This window comes from Microcaecilia unicolor, chromosome 1 (genome assembly GCF_901765095.1).
Source record: "Microcaecilia unicolor chromosome 1, aMicUni1.1, whole genome shotgun sequence".
Lineage (NCBI taxonomy): Eukaryota > Metazoa > Chordata > Amphibia > Gymnophiona > Siphonopidae > Microcaecilia > Microcaecilia unicolor.
The window spans coordinates 553,530,743-553,550,811 of NC_044031.1; the positions used below are offsets into that span (position 1 = coordinate 553,530,743).

General features: G+C 46.5%; 1 protein-coding gene across 1 annotated transcript in view; it reads right to left on the reverse strand.

The window, feature by feature from the left end:
- Positions 1–20,069, reverse strand: part of UBR5 (ubiquitin protein ligase E3 component n-recognin 5) — a 651,214-nt gene that overhangs the window by 231,051 nt on the left and 400,094 nt on the right. Inside the window, 5 exon segments of the mRNA XM_030189847.1 lie at positions 2,625–2,785; positions 2,990–3,119; positions 3,242–3,368; positions 16,146–16,264; positions 16,376–16,522. Of these exon segments, the coding sequence (XP_030045707.1) occupies positions 2,625–2,785; positions 2,990–3,119; positions 3,242–3,368; positions 16,146–16,264; positions 16,376–16,522 (684 nt within the window).

Genomic DNA, 20,069 nt, shown 5'->3' on the forward strand with positions numbered 1-20,069 from the left:
AGGTTGCGAAAATGGGCGGAGCTGCCGCTCACGCTCCATGGGCGGATACAACTGTTTCGTATGGTGGAATTCCCCAGATGGCTTTACACGTTTCAGGTGTTGCCACTGCGACTCCATGGGGGGGACGTGAGGCAATTCTATAAACACCTGCGAGTTTTCCTCTGGGGGGGAAGGAAGCCTATGCTCCCCATGGACTTAATGTTAGGATCTTGGAGGGAGGGGGGTATAGGGGTACCGGATATTAAGCGCTATAACCAAGCATGTATTATGCGGCACTTAGGGGACTGGTTGTTGGACAGGCAAGACTATACGCCCAGGCAGTTAGAAAGGGAATTTTTTCATCCATATCATTTATATTTTTTATTACAGGGTCCGAGGCAAGCGTTACCAGGGACATTTAAGAATAGTCTGTTGTTGGGACCCCTGAGGGGGGCCTGGAAGGATCTAACTAGAACTTGGGGATTATCAGCGGTGAATACGGACCTCATGCCGCTGCAGGGTAACCCATTATTTTCTCCCGGCTCAGAAAACCCAGTATTTCGTAGTTGGGCCTCATTGGGCATTACACGATTGGAACATGTTCTGGGTACAAGAGGAGGGTTACTGAGTTTGGGTGCATTGGGGGTAGGGATCGATATCAGACATGAATTTGCGTATCAGCAATTGGAGCATTATGTGCGGACCCTCAACATCGAACAGCTGAATAGTGGGCATGGGAGAAAGCTCAGAGAGTTCTTCAACGCAGTCCCGGGGAACAGGCTTTCAATTTCGGGAATATACCGGATTTTGTGGGAGAAAGGATTAGTAAAGGACGTGAGTGCAATTGAGGCACGCTGGGCACACGATTTGCAGAGACCCCAATTCCACCTAGACTATAAAAAGTTGGTGGCTCGTGTCCCGGCCATATCGATCAATGCAGCTCTCAGAAAATGCCATTATAGAATTTTGTATAGAGCATATATGTCCAAGGCCCAAGTATTCAAGATGGGGGGGTGCCAGACCCCCTATGCTCTAAGTGCCAACAGACAGAGGGGACATTCTTTCATTGCCTCTGGGGCTGTCCCCTAGTGCAGAACTATTGGAGGCAGATCTTTAAGTATCTGGAGGGACTATTGCAAGCTAGGATTCCCATGTCCCCTTCAGGGATATTATTAGACAAATTTGAATTATTTGGCTATCAACAAAGGGGTGCCCGGCTTTTTATACGTAAAGCCTGTATCCTAGGTAAAAAGTTGATCTTGAATAGGTGGCTTAGCGTTGATCCTCCAGATTTTTGGTATTGGAGAAATCAACTCCATGATCTTTTGCTGCATGAGCGTCGGGCGATGGGACCCTCCCCAAAGGCAAGAGAGAGATTTATGAGAATCTGGCGGGGGTATATACAATCATTGTCGGCTAGGGCACGAAGTTTAGTATTAAATGGTATGTAAGGAAGGAAAGAAGGAGAAGAGCAGGTAGTGTTTTTTTTTTTTTTTGCAGGGAGAGAAGTCTGGTATGTTCGGGTAGGGTGTGGTAGAGGGTAGTAGGGGCTGTTTAATTTTTGTGTGGGGCGGGCATGTTTAGATGGGACAGTTAAGTGGAATGTTCGCATTATAAAGATATTGATTCTGTGCAGTTCACAGCAATTCATGCAATAGGGTATTGTCTACTTCTCGGAGGTGGCCAAAGTCCAGGTTTTGATGACAATGATCTACAGAAAGGAGAGGGGGAAAGTCTCCTCAAATGTATAGGTCTCAGAACACTGGTTTATTTCTGTCTAGTGGCATGTATTGCTTATGCTTAATGAGGTGTAGAGTTCATGAAAGTTTCTTTGCATTCGCAGTAGTTATTGGGGGGGGGGGGGAGAGCGGGGATTATGATAAGGCAAGCACAAAATGTATGAGCAGCGTATTCGGGAGATATCAATGTTATAGTGGATATTCATGTGGCAAAACAGTGCTGGCTATGGGGATCTGGTTGTAAGGGGGGGGGGGGGGAAAATGATAAAATCATTGATGATAAAAGATATGGATGCGTATACCCAAATGCGTTGTATTTGTCCAAGGTTATGTTATTGGTTTTGTTAATAATGTTGAATCATCAATAAAAATTGTTTAAACCTAAACCCTCAAAAATAAATAAATAAATAAATAAATAAAAAAAGTCTACTTCTATGCATGTGGAAAGCCGCTCTGCACACAAGTCCTTTATAAAATTTCTTCCATAATTACTTTCAAATATACATTATGGATCTTTTTTAAATTGTCACAGAATCTTCCACGCTTAGCCAGCTTTAGTTTTACAGTTTCATAATTTTAGATATTTTTGACATAGGCACAAATAGAAGAAAATTATCAGATGGAGTCTTTAGTGCAGCACCAAACTACTATAGTTTATATTGGATTTAGAATATTTTATTGGGTACAATGAATCCTCTCAATGCTTTTCTGAAATGAACTCTGATAGTTTTAAATAAATAGCATTTTGCTTTTGCATTAAATATCCAAGATGTTCTGACAAAGTAGAATATACCTCGGGCCTGATTCACTTTTGGATCAGGCTTTTCTCATATTTGGTGACTATGGGAGGGTGGGAGGGAGGAGAATCAGAGTATCAGATTAAATTAGTAGCAAAAATAACATTACTTTTTCTTTTTTGATGAAGCCATTTCAACACTAAGAATGACGAACACTCTTGCCACTGAACGTAGAAACCTCATGGTAACTGTAACAGCTTCTTCTCTACGTCCTGGAGTGTATTTATTCTGGAGTTCCTTAACAAGTGTGCCCAGCAAAGTATCTAGAAGCTTGAGAAACATAACATATTATATATAACAGGAAGCACCAAAGCATTTGTTTGATTTAAAAAATACACAATAGAAGGAAAAAAATGGCATTACTTACTATCATACATAGATTATGCTTGATTTCTAAAATTACTTTAAGAAATGTCTGAATACCACTTTGAGTAATTAGAATAAGTAAATACAGTTACCAGAAAAAATGCTTACTAAAATGTCTGCTGTACACTTCACAATAAGGCAGTGTGTGAAACAGTCCAACCGAATTGTACCACTTTGCTGATTAAGGTATATTTGTTCTTCAGGCAAAAGATGTCCTATCCTACTGCTTGCACTAAGACTTCCAAAAAGAAAAAGAAAAGAACAAAGTACACATTAAAAAGAATGCTTCACTGCAAATAGAAAGACTGAGCTTTATTTACCTAAAAGTAGTCTAAAAATAGCACTGAAGTGAATACGCACGGGTCTTTATTCTCCTGTGAGCCAAACATGATCATTGATTTCAAAGCATTCCAGTCTTGTAGAACTCTCTCCAAAGCAAGTTGGGCAAACCTTGGTGGTTCTAAATCATGATCAGGCATATCTGAATCTAACCAAGAGAAACCAAAAAAGATGTGAAGGGTTCAATATATCAAAACAACCAGGCTCCTAAAAGAGGCCTGGGATATTTATAATCCATCAAAACACTGGGAAATATCAATACAGTGCAATGCAAAGCAGAAGAAAAAAAAGTAGATTTCTAGCATTGGGGGGGGGGGGGGGGGGGGGGGGGCAGCGGTCATAAAGCCCACATTCCTTGCCACATACTGAAAGAAAATCAAATTTATAATCACCATACCATTACTAAAGCAGCATGAAATACTTTGGTGCCTTATGTCAAATATGGTAAATTCACACATACTTAAAATCCCCAAATTAGAGCTATATAGCAAAAGAACCTAAGATAATTACAACTGATAAGTCTATATGGATAAGTGGACAGCTATATTAAACGATGCAGTAGAGATCTTATGATCATTATTCTGGAAACAACAACGGGAGTAGAGGAAGATTTGAAATTGAAAGCTGCCGCTATGGAGGCAGAGATGAGTAATAAGGTGGAAAAGGTGGAGTCTGATAAACAATTGAGTATTATACAGAAGAATACGGCCAAATTCAGAGAATCTGTGAAGTAAGTGAAGATCGGGAAGTTAAAATGAGATGAAAAAGACTATCAGTTGAATCGGATGTATACATGAATAAGAAAGAAGTTGGAGGTTTGCGTCCAAAGAAGGTAAAATTATGTATAATCATACCTGATAATTTTCTTTCCATTAATCATAGCTGATCAATCCATAGACTGGTGGGTTGTGTCCATCTACCAGCAGGTGGAGATAGAGAGCAAACTTTTGCCTCCCTATATGTGGTCATGTGCTGCCGGAAACTCCTCAGTATGTCGATATCAAAGCTCCATCCGCAGGACTCAGCACTTAGAGAATTACACCCACGAAGGGACACTCTGCCCAGCTCACCACCGCCGAAACGGGGGAGGGGAATTAACCCAGCTCATCCCCACACAAGTGGGGGAGGGGAATCCGTCCAGCTCATCCCCGCGGAGCGGGGGAGGGACACCACACCCGCCGGTGCGGGGGGATCTGGCTTATCCTGCAACCGCAACCGCGGGAGGAGCTGACTGACCCTAACACCGCCGAAGCGGGAGGGGTACAACGCTGCCCTACAGCCGCACGAAGCGGGAGGGAGTGCCGGCAGAATTTAAATCTCAATCCAGCCCCGTAAAACGGAGGGGAGAGGAATGCAGCAGCTCACTGCAACACAAACTCGTCTCAACTCTTGAAGAATCCAAGTGAAAAAACTTGAACACGAATTCTTTCTGAAGTAACTGAAGACTAAACTTGAACCTGAAATGCAACCAGAATAAAAACAGTACAGATATCTGGGAGGGGCTATGGATTGATCAGCTATGATTAATGGAAAGAAAATTATCAGGTATGATTATACATAATTTTACCTTCCATATCATCAAGCTGATCAATCCATAGACTGGTGGGATGTACCGAAGCAGTACTCACCCAGGGCGGGACATTGAAATCCCTGACCTCAACACTGAAGCTCCAAACCGGGCCTCCGCCCGTGCAGCCACAGTCAAACGGTAATGCTTGGAGAATGTATGAGCCGAAGCCCAAGTTGCCGCCTTGCATATCTCTTCCAAGGAGACGGACCCGGCCTCTGCCATCGAGGCCGCCTGAGCTCTTGTGGAGTGAGCCTTCAGCTGGATAGGCGGCACCTTCCCCGCGGCCACATAAGCCGCTGCAATGGCTTCCTTGACCCATCTTGCCACTGTAGGCTTAGCAGCCTGCAGACCCCTACGAGGACCTGCAAACAGGACAAACAGATGATCTGACTTCCGGAAATCATTGGTCACTTCCAAGTATCTGATGATGACTCGTCTCACATCCAGATATTTAAGAGCAGAGTACTCCTCTGGGTAGTCCTCCCTACGAAGGGAAGGGAGACAGAGCTGCTGATTCACATGGAAGCGAGAAACAATCTTGGGCAGGAAGGAAGGCACTGTGCGAATAGTCACTCCTGCCTCAGTGAACTGCAGAAAAGGCTCTCGACAAGAGAGCGCCAGGAGCTCGGAAACTCTTCTGGCTGAAGTGATAGCCACCAAAAAGACTGCTTTCAACGTCAGGTCTTTCAGAGATGCCCTCGACAAGGGTTCAAAAGGCGGCTTCTGCAATGCTCTTAGCACCAGGTTGAGATTCCACGCAGGCACCACTGAGTGCAGAGGAGGGCGCAGGTGATTAACTCCCCTGAGAAAGCGCACCACATCTGGCTGCGAAGCCAGGGAAACACCCTTCAGGCGGCCCCTGAAGCAAGCCAGAGCCGCTACCTGGACTCTAAGGGAACTGAGCGACAGGCCTTTCTCCAGACCTTCTTGCAGGAACGCCAACACTGAAGAAATTGGAGCAGTGAAGGGAGAAAGTGAGCCTGCTTCACACAACGCTGCAAAGATACGCCAAACCCTGGCGTAAGCAGTAGAAGTAGAGCGCTTCCTCGCTCTCAGCATAGTGGCGATGACCTTGTCTGAGAAGCCCTTCTTCCTCAGACGCTGCCGCTCAATAGCCAGGCCGTAAGACCAAATGGGGAGGGATCCTCCATCACCACGGGACCCTGACGTAACAGGCCCTGCTCCACTGGCAGCCGCAGAGGATCGTCGACTGAGAGCCTGATCAAGTCCGCATACCAGGGACGTCTGGGCCAATCCGGACCCACCAGGATTACCCTGCCGGGATGCTTTGCCACCCGGTCTAGCACCCTGCCCAACATGGGCCAGGGCGGGAACACATAGAGAAGCTCTTGTGTCGGCCACTGTTGGAGAAGAGCATCTACTCCCAGGGAACGAGGGTCCCGTCCTCTGCTGAAAAGCGCGGCACTTGGCAATTGGCCGATGACGCCATCAGATCTAGGCTCGGCTGGCCCCAGCGCTTCGTGATGTCCAAGAACGCCTGAGCAGATAGCTGCCACTCTCCGGGCTCCAAGGTATGGCGACTGAGAAAGTCCGCCTTGACATTCATGACTCCGGCAATGTGGGCCGCTGAAAGCTGCTCCAGGTTCGCTTCCGCCCACCGGCAAAGATTCATAGCCTCCTTGGCTAGAGGGGCGCTCTTGGTACCTCCCTGGCGGTTGACATAGGCCACAGCCGTGGCATTGTCCGACATGACCCGTACAGGCTTCCACACCAGTACCGGGATGAACTCCAAAAGCGCCAACCGAATGGCTCTGAGTTCCAGGAGGTTGATAGACCACTTTGCCTCTGCAGGAGACCAGAGCCCCTGCGCTGTCCTTCCCAAGCAGTGGGCTCCCCAGCCCGACAACGAGGCGTCCGTCGTGATGACAATCCACTCTGGGGTCACCAGAGGCATTCCCGCAGACAACTTGTCTGTCTGCATCCACCAGCTCAGTGCCTTGCGCACTGCTGGGTCCAGGGGAAGGCGCACAGCATAATCCTCCGACATCGGAGTCCAGCGCTGCAACAAAGAGTGTTGAAGTGGTCTCATATGAGCCCTGGCCCAGGGCACTACTTCCATCGTGGCCGTCATAGAGCCCAACAGCTGCACATAGTCCCAAGCCCAAAGAGGAGAGGCTACTAGGAACTGGTCCACCTGAGCCTGAAGTTTGACAATCCGATTGTCTGGCAGGAACACTCTGCCCACTTGGGTGTCGAATCGAACTCCCAGGTACTCCAGGGACTGAGTCGGGCGCAGCTGGCTCTTCTCCCAGTTGATGATCCATCCCAGGGAGCTCAAAAGAGCAACTACCCGGTCCACAGCTTTGCCGCACTCTGCATAAGAGGGGGCTCGGATCAACCAGTCGTCCAGATAAGGATGGACTTGTACCCCTTCCTTTCGTAGGAAGGCCGCGATGACCACCATTACTTTGGAAAAGGTCCGCGGAGCAGTAGCCAACCCGAATGGGAGGGCTCTGAACTGGAAGTGTCGTCCCAGGACTGCAAAACGCAGAAAGCGTTGATGAGGAGGCCAGATGGAAATATGCAGGTACGCTTCCTTGATGTCCAAGGATGCCAGGAACTCTCCTGCCTTCACTGCCGCTATAACAGAGCGGAGAGTCTCCATGCGAAAGTGCCGCACTTTCAAGGCCCGATTGACCCCTTTGAGGTCGAGGATAGGCCGGACAGAACCTCCTTTCTTTGGCACCACAAAGTAAATGGAGTAACGTCCCTTGCCAAGCTGACTTTCTGGCACCGGAACGACCGCGCCCAGGCGGATCAGATTGTCCAAGGTCTGCTGTACTGCCACAGCTTTGACCGGAGACTTGCAGGGAGAGAGTACGAACCCGTCTTTTAAGGGTCGGCAGAACTCTAGTTTGTAGCCGTCTCTGATGACTTCCAGCACCCACGCGTCTGAAGTTATTGTGGTCCACTCGCCCAGAAACGAGGACAGCCGTCCTCCAATCTGCACTGGGGAGTGGACCAAGGCCCCGTCATTGGGTACGAGACCCTGGGGGAGGACCGGAGGAAGCACCTCCGGGACGGCGGTCTCTGCGAAAGGAATGCTGCTTGGGGGAGAAAGTCCTCTTAAAGGAAGAGGGGGCAGAGTAACCCGACTTGCCCGGGCGGTACCGACGGGCTTCCTGCAACCGTCCTCTGAAGGTACCGGGACGAGTACTAGCCCGAGCCCTGACCTCTGGTAACTTCTTGCCCTTAGACGTGCCGAGATCGGTCATGATTTTGTCCAGCTCGACCCCAAAGAGCAGCTTGCCTTTAAAAGGCAACCTAGCCAGGCGGGATTTAGAGGCGTGGTCAGCCGACCAATGTTTCAGCCAAAGCCACCGCCGCGCAGAGATTGTCTGAGCCATGCCTTTCGCTGAGGCCCTCAAGACATCATACAGCAAGTCTGCCAAATAGGCTAAGCCCGATTCCAGGGCCGGCCAATCAGCCCTCAAGGAATGATCCGAGGGGGAAGCCCGCTGCACCATCGTCAGGCACGCCCTGGCCACATAGGAGCCGCAAACTGAGGCCTGCAAACTTAAGGCAGCCGCCTCAAAGGACGACCTTAAGGCCGCCTCCAATCTACTGTCTTGGGCGTCCTTTAGGGCCGTGCCACCTTCCACCGGCAACGCCGTTTTCTTAGTCACCGCAGTGATTAAAGAATCCACGGTAGGCCACAGATAGGCCTCACGTTCACTCACAGCCAAAGGATAGAGGCGGGACATAGCCCTAGCCACTTTAAGGCTCGCTTCTGGGACATCCCACTGAGCCGAAATTAAGGTGTGCATGGCCTCATGCACGTGGAAGGTTCTAGGCGGGCGCTTCGTCCCCAGCATAATGGCAGAGCCAACAGGGGCTGAAGGAGAGACGTCCTCCGGAGAGGAAATCTTCAAAGTGTCCATGGCCTGTACCAACAGGTTGGGCAAATCCTCTGGGCTAAAGAGCCGCGCTGCAGAGGGGTCATCCGCTCCATGCGAGCGGGGATCCGTCTCCTCCAAGGAATCCGCAAAGGACCGTTGGGAGACCTCAGACACGCTGCCCTCATCTACATCGGAGGAGACAAATTCCTCCAAGGCCTGGGAATCAACCCGAGGGCGTTTGCCTCTGGGAACCTCAACCTCTTTTCCAGACGAGGGAGCAGGGGCAGCGTTGTGCATGAGGAAGGCCTGATGCAGCAGCAAAACAAACTCGGGGGAGAAACCCCCCAGACTGTGCACTTCCGCAGCCTGGGCAACAGCCCTAGACGCACCCTCAACCGGCGCTCGCAAGAGCGGGGGAGAGACATGCTGCGCATCCCAAAATGGCGTCCGGCGCGACACTCCGCGAAGGAGCCGCGCGGGAAGAACGGCTCTTAACTTTAGCCGCTTTTGTGCCGTCGCCCAAATTAAGGGCGTTCATGGCATTAATGTCTCCAACCTCAAGGGCGGCCCAAGAAGAAGCCGTCCGAGCCGCGTGGCCGGCCAAGATGGCGGAGGCGAGGAGCGGGGGATGGGCGTTTATGGCGGGAAAAACCGCCACGCCGGAGGAAGGACCGGGACATACATCGGTCACGAAACTGTCACCCAACAAGGGCGAATCAGGCTTTAAGACCCCCGCATCCCCTCTAGAAGCGCTCAAGCGATCCGGGGAGCGACCCTTTGCGCCCTCGCCCTCCGACGCCATATGCCACGAGGAGAAGAATCGGGGAACCCCCTGCCCGCTATAAAAAGGTAAAAATTACCTGCTGTCCGCTCCGAGCTGTAACGACCTGGTGTCCCAGTGAGTAGCTGCAATAGACGCTTAAATAAACGTCGAAATAAACGCCTTTAAGGACGTTCAAAATTTTTTTTTTTTTTTTATAACGGAGCCAGCGGGAGGGGGGAGAAAAGGAGGGACCTGGCACCACCAGGTTTGCACTTGCTCAAAAGAGCCCTCAACCCCAGGCACTCAACAAAACCTAAAAATTAGGCTTGGAGGCCTAGCCAGAGCTGCTGCTGTGTGTGACCACCACCTGCTGAGATAGAGAACATACTGGGGAGTTTCCGGCAGCACATGACCACATATAGGGAGGCAAAAGTTTGCTCTCTATCTCCACCTGCTGGTAGATGGACACAACCCACCAGTCTATGGATTGATCAGCTTGATGATATGGAAGGTGACGTTTGAGAGTTCCTCTGGTGAATCGAATGAGGGTAGTGAAGGTAGTAGTGAACTGACATCTGAGGGCCCTAAGGGGGGAAAGTCTCCCGGTAGAGAAAACAGGACTAGGGACAGGAAGACTAAGACAGAATCAGAAAATTTGAGACAAACCTCAGGGAGGAGTCCAGACTCGCCAGAGACATCAAGAGAAGGTATTAGAACTTGGATTGGGGTTCGTTCCAACTACCCCTTGTGACCCCTTTTGCACTGAGGGTAGCTTTGTTTGCTTTTTGCAGAAGATTCAGTTAAAGGTTTATTTTTTGGCAACCCAGTTGGTTTTGACATTTCTATTTATAAACCAAGGTCACGATGGGTGCCACCAGGGAATATGAATTCAGTTGTATCAACATTTCGAGATTTGGTTCTTCATGATTTTGCATGTTAGAGAACAGAAGAATGAGAGCAGGAAGACTGTTTGGAATCTATCTAAAGATGAGAAGGCAGCACTTTAGGAACTGGTGAACAATGACACATTGTTTTAAAAGCGTATAAAGGTGGAGCTACTGTGTTATTGGATAGGGGACAGTATAAACAGGAAGCACTTCGTCTGTTAACTGATGAAGTAGCATATAAAAACATTCAAGAGGACTCTACTCCAATTTTAATGAAGGAGATAAAAGATTTTTTGTTATCTAGCTATAAACAAGGGATGTTGACTTTAAAGGTGTCTCAGTTTTTGGTTGAAATTTATCCTAGATTCCCTATGATATACTATGGGGCTCATTTTCAAAGCCCTTGGACTTACAAAGTTCCATAGGTTTCTATGAAACTTACTTACAAAGTGCTTTGAAATTATGCCTGTTTGTCCCTAAAGACAATAAGGCTGTCAAAATTTATTGATTGTTTCCTGAGTGGTGAAGTGTAAATCCCTTCTTTTTTGAAAGAGTCTTCCCATTTTTTGCAGATATTCAGGAAAGGAAAAAAATTAAATCAAATACTCTGGTCCAACTCCTTCAAAAAGGTTTAAAACAGTGCACACCATAAAAAAAACACATTCTGGCCTGTACAGGAAGCCAATGCAGTTGAATCAACAAAGGAGTGGCTCTGACAGTGTTTTTACACAAAGATCAGGCAGGCTGAAACGTTTGTAATGTCTGGGATGTACTTTTAAATGTACTCATAACTGGACAGAGCTTTGACAGCAGCTTCAATAATGGGAAGTAAACCAATGCTGGGCAGATTTCTATAGTCTGGGTCCCATAAATGGCAAAAACAGATCAGGATTGAGGCTGGAGTGGGCTTCGCAACTCCAGTAGTTGGGAAGTAGGACTAGTGCTGGGCAGACTTCTACGGTCTGTACCCCAAACCTGACAGGGAGAGACGGAGATAACATATATTGATATTTAATCATGAAGAAGTTGAACAAGTGCAGAGTGTCAGATTTGGAAAAGGTACAGCGAAGGGCGACGAAAATGATAGTGGGGATGGGACGACTTTCCTATGAAGAGAGGCTGAGAAGGCTAGGGCTTTTCAGCTTGGAGAAGAGACGGCTGAGGGGAGATATGATAGAAGTGTATAAAATAATGAGTGGAATGGATCGGGTGGATGTGAAGCGAGTGTTCACGCTATCCAAAAATATTAGGACTAGAGGGCATGAGTTGAAGCTACAGTGTGGTAAATTTAAAACGAATCGGAGAAAATTTTTCTTCACCCAACGTGTAATTAGACTCTGGAATTCGTTGCCGGAGAACGTGGTACGGGCGGTTAGCTTGACGGAGTTTAAAAAGGGGTTAGATAGATTCCTAAAGGACAAGTCCATAGACCGCTATTAAATGGACTTGGAAAAATTCCGCATTTTTAGGTATAACTTGTCTGGAATGTTTTTACGTTTGGGGAGCGTGCCAGGTGCCCTTGACCTGGATTGGCCACTGTCAGTAACAGGATGCTGGGCTAGATGGACCTTTGGTCTTTCCCAGTATGGCACTACTTATGTACTTATGTACTTATCTCTGGGTACTTTGATAACGATGGATCATGAAAATCTCTATCTGCTGACATTTACTATATTACTACGTGTTTCTGTATAGCTGTCTTAATTCCATAATAAACCAAACCTTTTTCATTTAAAACCAAAGAGCTTCTAGCAGAGTTCCTTCTAGAAGTCAGAAGGATTTGAGGGTGGTTTTTAGGCAAATTTAGGAAACCTAGTGTTATCCTCTCAACATCCTGGCTGTGAGGGCCAGGGGCCTGATGTTGAGGTGCAACACAATTCTCTAATACCAATTGATTAGGGCCAGTGAAGTTCCTAATCAAACTGATTCCCTGAAGGACAGCTTCCCAGAGGAGTAGGAACCAGATATTTTTCAGCCAATAAGGAACTGCAAGGATCATAGTTCTCAGGTTCTCACCACTAGAAGTACTAAAGGAGGGTGTACAGAAGGAATCCAGGGTTTTGATGTGAGTTCCTATCTTGAAACACAACTGAGAAAGCTTTCTTTTCACAGGAGATAAAAAAAGATCAAGTACAGGCATTTCCACTGTGAAAGTATCTCGTTTTCTATACTGCCAAGGGACCAGTCATGTGGCTGTAGAACTCAATTTTGCCACCTGTCAGGCATGTGCCTCTCACAGTCATCCATGAGAGGGTACTGCCTGACAGTTTCCAGACACAGGAGATGTGCCTCTCTACTTGTTAATGTAGAAGGCTGCTACCCAACTGCCCATATGGACTAGTATAGTTCTGTTTGCTAGCCAATCTTTGAAGGCCTTTAGATGGGCTCCACATCAATCTTAGCTCTAAGAAGTTTATCTGCTGAAATTTCTCCTGAGCAGACCAAAGGCTTTGGATGTAGAGCCTTCTACATGAGCACCCAAGACCATTTGGACACATCCGTTGCCAGGACCATTTTAATTTGATGATTTTGAAAAAGAACACCTTTGGCCAGATTTGACTGAATAAGCCACCAAACTGGGTTTCATCAGATGATATCACCTATCAGCGAGGACAAACATTTCAGTACTGAATAGGGATTTGATTTAGTCTCCTTACCATGAGCCGTCAGTGAGGGGACCAAAGAAAGATCACAGAGCTTCTCCTCCTCCGTTTGCATTCTTTGAAACAGTTAAGAACATAAGTGTTGCCATACTGGGACAGACAGAAGGTCCATTAAGCAACAGTGGCCAATCCAGGTCACAAGTACCTGACAAGATCCCCAAAAAGTACAATACATTCTATGCTGCTTATCCTAGAAATAAGTAGTGGATTTTTCCCATGACCATCTTAATAATGGCTCATGAACTTTTCTTTTAGGAAGCAATCCTAACCTTTTTTAAACCCTGCTAACTACTTTTACTACATTCTCTGGCAACAAATTTCAGAGTTTAATTACACGCTGAGATTCATTTTAAATGTACTACTTTGTAGCTTCATTGCGTGCCCCCTAGACTTAATATTATCTCTCCCTCAGCCGTCTCTTCTCAAAGCTGAAGAGCCCTAGCTGCTTTAGCCTTTCCTTATAGGGAAGTCGTCCCATCCCCTTTACCATTTTCGTCACGCTTCTCTGTACCTTTTCTAATTCACCTATATCTTTTTTGAGATGCAGTGATCAGAATTGCACACAGTATTCAAGGTGCGGTCGCACCATGGAGCGATAAAAAGGCATTATGATATCCTCATTTTTCTTTTCCATTCCTTTCATAATAATACCTAACATTCTATTTGCTTTCTTAGCCACGCCATACACTGAGCAGAGGGTTTCAACGTATGATCAAAGATGACACCTAGGATCCCTTTCCTGGTCAGTGACTCCTAATGAGGAAAATTACATCATGTAACTATAGTTCAGGTTCCTCTTTCCCACATGTATAAATTTGCATTTGATCACATTAAACGTCATCTGCCATTGGGATGCTCAGTCTCGTAAGGTAATTTTTCACAATCCTCTTGCGATTTAACATTGAATAGCTTTGTGTCGTCAGCAAATTTAATTACCTCACTAGTAACCCCCATCTCTACATCATTTATAAATATGTTAAAAAGCAGCGGTCCCAGCACAGACCCCTGCAGAACCCCACTTTCTACCCTTCTCCATTGAGAATACTGACCATTTAACCCTACTCTTTTGTTTTCTATCTTTTAACCAGTTTTTAATCAACAACAGAACGCTACCTCCAATCCTATGACTCTCCAATTTCCTCTGGATTCTTTCATGAGGTACTTTGTCAAATGCCTTTTGAATCAACTGGCTCACCTTTAGCCACATTTGTTCACCCTTTCAAAGAAATGTAGTAGATTGGTGAGGCAAGAATTCCCTTCACTAAATCCATGTTGGTTTTGTCTAATTAATCCATGATTTTGAACATGCTCAGTAAATTTGTTCTTTATAATAGTCTCTACCATTTTTCCTGGCACCGATGTCAGACTCACCGGTTTATAATTTCCCGGATCACCTTTGGAAATTTTTTTTTAAAATCGGCATTATATTGGCCACCCTCCAATCTTCCAGTACCATGCTCGATAAATTACATATTACTAACAATAGTTCCACAAGTTCATTTTTCAATTCTATCAGTACTCTGGGATGAATACCATCCGGTCCAGGAGATTTGATACTCTTCAATTTGTCAGATTGCCCCATTATATCCTCCAGGTTTATAGAAAATTCACTCAGTTTCTATGACTCGTCAGCTTTGATTACCATTTCTGGCACCGGTATCTCTCCCAAATCTTCCTCAGTGAAGACCGAAACAAAGAATTCACTTAATCTCTCCGCTATGGCTTTGTCTTCCCTCAGTGCCCCTTTTACCTCTTGGTCATCTAGCGGTCCAACTGATTCTTTTGCCGGCTTCTTGGTTTTAATATACCTAAAAAAGTTTTCACTATGTGTTTCTGCCTCCAACACAATCTTTTTTAAGTCCCTCTTTGCCTTCCTTATCAGCGCTTTGCATATGACTTGACATTCTTTATGCTGTTTCTTATTATTTTCAGTCGGATCCTTCTTCCATCTTCTGAAGGATTTTCTTTTAGCTGTAATAGCTTCTTTCATCTCACTTTTTGAATATGCTGGCTGTCATTTGACTTTCTTCCTCCTTTTTTAATACATGGAATATAACTGGCCTGGACTTTCAGGATGGTATTTTTGAACAGCATCCATACCTGATGTAAATTTTTGACCTTTTCAGCTGCTCCTCTAAGTTTGTTTTTTCATTGATCTTATTTTATCATAGTCTCCTTTATGGGAGTTCATAAGTGGGTAAACTTTGCCACACAGCTATTATCAGTTTAGGGTATAGTGGATAGTAGTGGTGCAACTGACCTTCTACAATTTTTTTTTAAACTTTGGCATCAGGAAGGTGAATAACCAACCGGCTGCCCCTCCCCTTTTTTTTTTTGGAGATCAGCAAAAAGGGGAGAAGGCTTAACCACTTCCTTTTTTAAAAAAATTGGGGCAAGATGGAAGGAAGTTCAGGGCTTTTCTGGTCTGAACAAGTTAAGGCTTTTGGATAAGGGATGAGTTATCAAGAAAGCAGTTAAATACTGTCACTCTCTCCTGAATACCACAAATCCTGCCCAAATTTACATATTTAACTTTGGCCACAGAGGAGGCAATTCCATAATTTGGCACCTACAGTTTATGTGCCACTTAACATGCATCACTGCAGAGAAAAACTGGTAGCTAGGCACATACCTTACAGAAACCTGTAAGCTATATGCATCCTTGCCATACTAACATGCCAACAGTTACACCATGTCTATGGCAGGCATAACACTCATGGCGCATTACATTTTTGGCAATGGTGGCCTGCACTAGTATTCTGTAATGGAATCTTGATGCCAAGGTCCCGTTATAGAACTGGCACTCAGCATGCACCAATGGGATGCCAAAATTGGCAGGCAACTTTACAGAATTCCCCCGAGTGACTTATAAGTTAAGCATTAGCTGCTGGATTAGTTTAAGAGCAGTTAGCATCTATTAACAGCAACATGAATGCTTTGAAATATTTCCCCCTCACACTCCAGTTTGTTGCCATTTCAGTGTGGAGGAAAGCCAGAGGAGACATACTGGTGCTGCTGCATGGTTATAAGATGAAAATAACTTTGCAAATGCAGATAAGGCAAACCAAGCATGAAAGTCTCAGTTGAGAAACATGGAAGGCAGAAATAAATTGCTGCATACTCTATGGTTTCCTGTGGTTCAGTGATGGGCAGGTTTGAGAAACTTTAAAAGTTATTCTCACCTTCTGGATTAGCAGTTTTACGGTTCCGATCCTCCCGAATTCGAGGAGGCCGGTACTGACAGTGTTCCACAGTTTGCCTGGCAACTGTCTGCACTAGAAACAGTAGAAGATGCTCACCCCTGTAAAAGGAAATTTCAGATCAAAAAGGGAAAAAATGCTATATAGGGTTTTCTTATTTTCTTCTCTACTCTTTTTAATTCAACTTTCCTCCCTTCCTATACACTACTTGCCTGCTGTTTGGCATGGTCACTAGATTGGTGGTAGTAAGCAGTCGATAAAGTAGATCAAGACGAGCAGACTTTTGCCCTGCAATTAGTGTTTTGCATTTACACTTCTCCCAGCAGTCACAGTAGGCCGTTGGAGATGTTCGCTTGAGCCTATGAGAAAAATAGTCTTTTCAAACCCACATGTGAAAAAAGTGTAATTCCTCCTCCCTCCCTCTCTCGACAAAAGCATGAAGCAGAAGTATCTTATAATAGGCATCAGAACAGGATTAATAAGGAGAAATTAGGTCTTACCTGCTCATTTTCTTTCCTTTAGTCTCTCCAGACCATTCCCAATGAGTGCCCTCTTACCAGCAGATGGGGAAACTGAGAACTTACTGAGAGATCACTGTAAATAGCCCTGTGCTGTCCTGAGCCTCCTCAGTATTTCCTATTGACAAAGCCAAGATGGCACTGGTTCGAGGAATGTAACCCAAAAAGGAACAACAGTCCCTACATAACTCTGCAGGGGAGAAGAAAACAACCAAAACTGCAGAAAACATGGCACAATCCGGCTGAGCAACACATGTTCAATTCTGTTCCCATCTGTGCCCGTCACTTACTGTTCTGCTTTTTTTTTTTGATTAATGTATTATCTTTTTCTTAATATGTGAACCTTCGAAACTCAGGCGTCCACCGATGCCACCACAAAAACTACACAAAGGGAGGGAATGGTAATGATCTGGAGAGACTAAAGGAAACAATATTAGCAGGTAAGACCTAAATTCTCCTTCTTTAGTGTCTGCTCCAGACCCACTCCCAATGAGTGGGAAAAAACCAAAGCAGTACTCAACGAGGGTGGGATGCAGCCAACCCCTGGTCAGAACAGATGCTCCAAGAGCTGCCGGCATGGAGATCCAACCAATGATGCTTGACAAAGGAATGCAGCGACAATCATGTTGCTGCCCTGCAAATGTCCGCTACTGGAATCAATGAATACTCCACCCAGGAAGCCAACTGCATTCTAATGGAATAAGTACATAAGTAATGCCATACTGGGAAAAGACCAAGGGTCCATCGAGCCCAGCATCTTGTCCACGACAGCGGCCAATCCAGGCCAAGGGCACCTGGCAAGCTTCCCAAACGTACAAACATTCTATACATGTTATTCCTGGGATTTTGGATTTTTCCAAGTCCGTTTAGTAGCGGTTTATGGACTTGTCCTTTAGGAAACCGTCCAACCCCTTTTTAAACTCTGCTAAGCTAACCGCCTTCACCACATTTTCCGGCAATGAATTCCAGAGTTTAATTACAGTTTCTCCGATTTGTTTTAAATTTACTACACTGTAGTTTAATCGCATGCCCCCTAGTCCTAGTATTTTTGGAAAGCGTGAACAGACACTTCACATCCACCTGTTCCATTCCACTCATTATTTTATATACCTCTATCATGTCTCCCGATCAACAGCCAAGGAGGGAAGATGTAGAGAAGGCCCTGGAGAGGCCACTGTTGAGAGAGAGCATCGAGGCCCTCCGACGTAGGCTCTTTCCTGAAACTAAAGAAGCATGGTGCCTTCACATTCCTGGCAGTCGCCATGAGACCCATGCCTGGCTATCTCCCACAACGAACAATGGCCTGAAAGGCAGAGTCCGAGAGTGACCACTCCCTCCAGATCCAGGATATTCAGGCTGAGGAAATCCGTGGTCCATTGGAGACACCCGCAATATATGATGCAGACAGCTAAGCCACATTCTGCTACACCCAGGCTATCAGTTACGTAACCTCAAGTGCCAGAGTGCGACTCCTGGTCCCCCAGACAGTTGACATACGCCACTGCTGTGGCATTGTCTGAAAAAGACTCAAACCACTTTGTTCCTGAGCAGGGGCTGTCAAACCAGGAGTGCCAAATGGATCACCCTGGTCTCCAGGCAACTGATGGACCACTGCACCTCTATCTTCAACCATGCTCCCTGCATCACCTGCCAGAAAGGCTATCATCAGTGGTGACCACCGTCCACTCTGGGTTGTCCAGGGGCATACCCGCTGACAAACTGAGTCCAGCCACCACTGGAGACTGGTCTGTGGCCTGGCGAGTCAGAGGTAAGCGATACTAGAGGTTGCCTGACAGGGAGACCACTGGGAGAGCAAGAAGAGGGCGCATATACACTTGTGCCCATGGCACAACCTCGCAGCCACTGAACCTGCTCCTGAAGTTTCTCGAACCTGTGATGTAGTAGGTACACTCTGTCACGAAACGCCTCTGCACTACCTGGGGTTAATCCTGTGGTCACCTGGAGGGTCTGTACCAGTACTGCCCACGCCTGCCTGCACCTGTGCACATGCGCTTACGCTGGCATACCTTCCACCCACCTGCCAGGTCCAGTTTGCCTCTGAGTGAGTCTCCTAAAACTAACTAATCACTGTCTTACTACCTAAGTAGTACCTGGGGAGTTCAGGAAAAATAACTGCTCATAGGATTTGAACAGGGTCTCAGTACAGAGGTCTTCACTCTCCACACTCCCACTCTGAGACTGGGGAATTCCAGCTCATTCTGGCTAGATCTTAGGCTTCAATGCCAATCGGGGTCCAGGGCATTAACACTAAGGGGATTCTGACCAATGGCATTAAAGGTTCCTCTCCCCCAGGGGTTTTTCTCTTTTCTTGTGGAAATAAAGATAGAGGTCTGTCTTCTTTTCAGCTTGTTACAGCTACAAAGCAGAGGACAGACACCACATGCTGGCCAAACAAGGGAAATGATTTGAAGGGGAAATATAAAACAGCATTACAGGACACAGGCAAGAAAGTCCCCTGTTTCGCTATATACTTGACCCATTGCAGTATCAAATCTGACTTCTAAGTACTCCAGGGACTGTGTAGGCTGTAGCCCGCTCTTGGCAGCAATAACCACCCAGCTGAGATGTGTCAAAAATTCAACCACCCAGGATGTTGCTCAACAGCTGTTGTCAAAGTACTTGGCTCGAATCAGCCAGTCATCCAGATAAGTGGACAAGCAGACCCTACTTGCGAAGGTGGCCCGCTACCAAGACTATTATCTCTGAAAAGATCTGGGGCGCCATAGCCAGATCCAGGGCAGTCAGGAACTTCCCCCAACATATGGCCACGATGACAGACCAGACAGTTTCCACATGGAAGGGAGAAACCCGAAGTGCTCTGTTGACCCCACTGAGATCCAAAATGGGCTGAAAGGCGTTCCCTTTTTTGGAGACCACAAAATAGATGGAATACTTGCCAGAAAACCTCTCAGCCAAGGAACCGAACAAATGCCTATAACTGAAGCAATTTGTCCAAGGTTTGCTGAACAGAAGCCACCATCAAAGTTACCCTGCACAGCGAGAGAACAAAACAATCTGGCAATGGATGGTGGAACTCGAGAAGATAACTGAACTGAAGGACGTTCAGCACCCAGTGGTCGTGATGTGGGCCCAGTTCCAGAAGAAAAGCTTTAAGTGCCCACCTATGGGAAGGTCTGAAGCCTGGACCCCCACAGCATCATGGCACGGAACGAGTGGGAACAGTTGTTCCCCTAAGCTCCATTCTGACCACCATGGCGTCTGCCACAAAAGGCCAGAAAGGACTGAGGTCAGGACCAAAACCAGCCACGGAAGTCCTTGCAAAACGACCCTGGCGAGAATGTCTGGAGTCTCAGAACGGGACCTGTTCAGGCAGACGGGCTACCTTGGATGTCACCAAGTCCTTCAC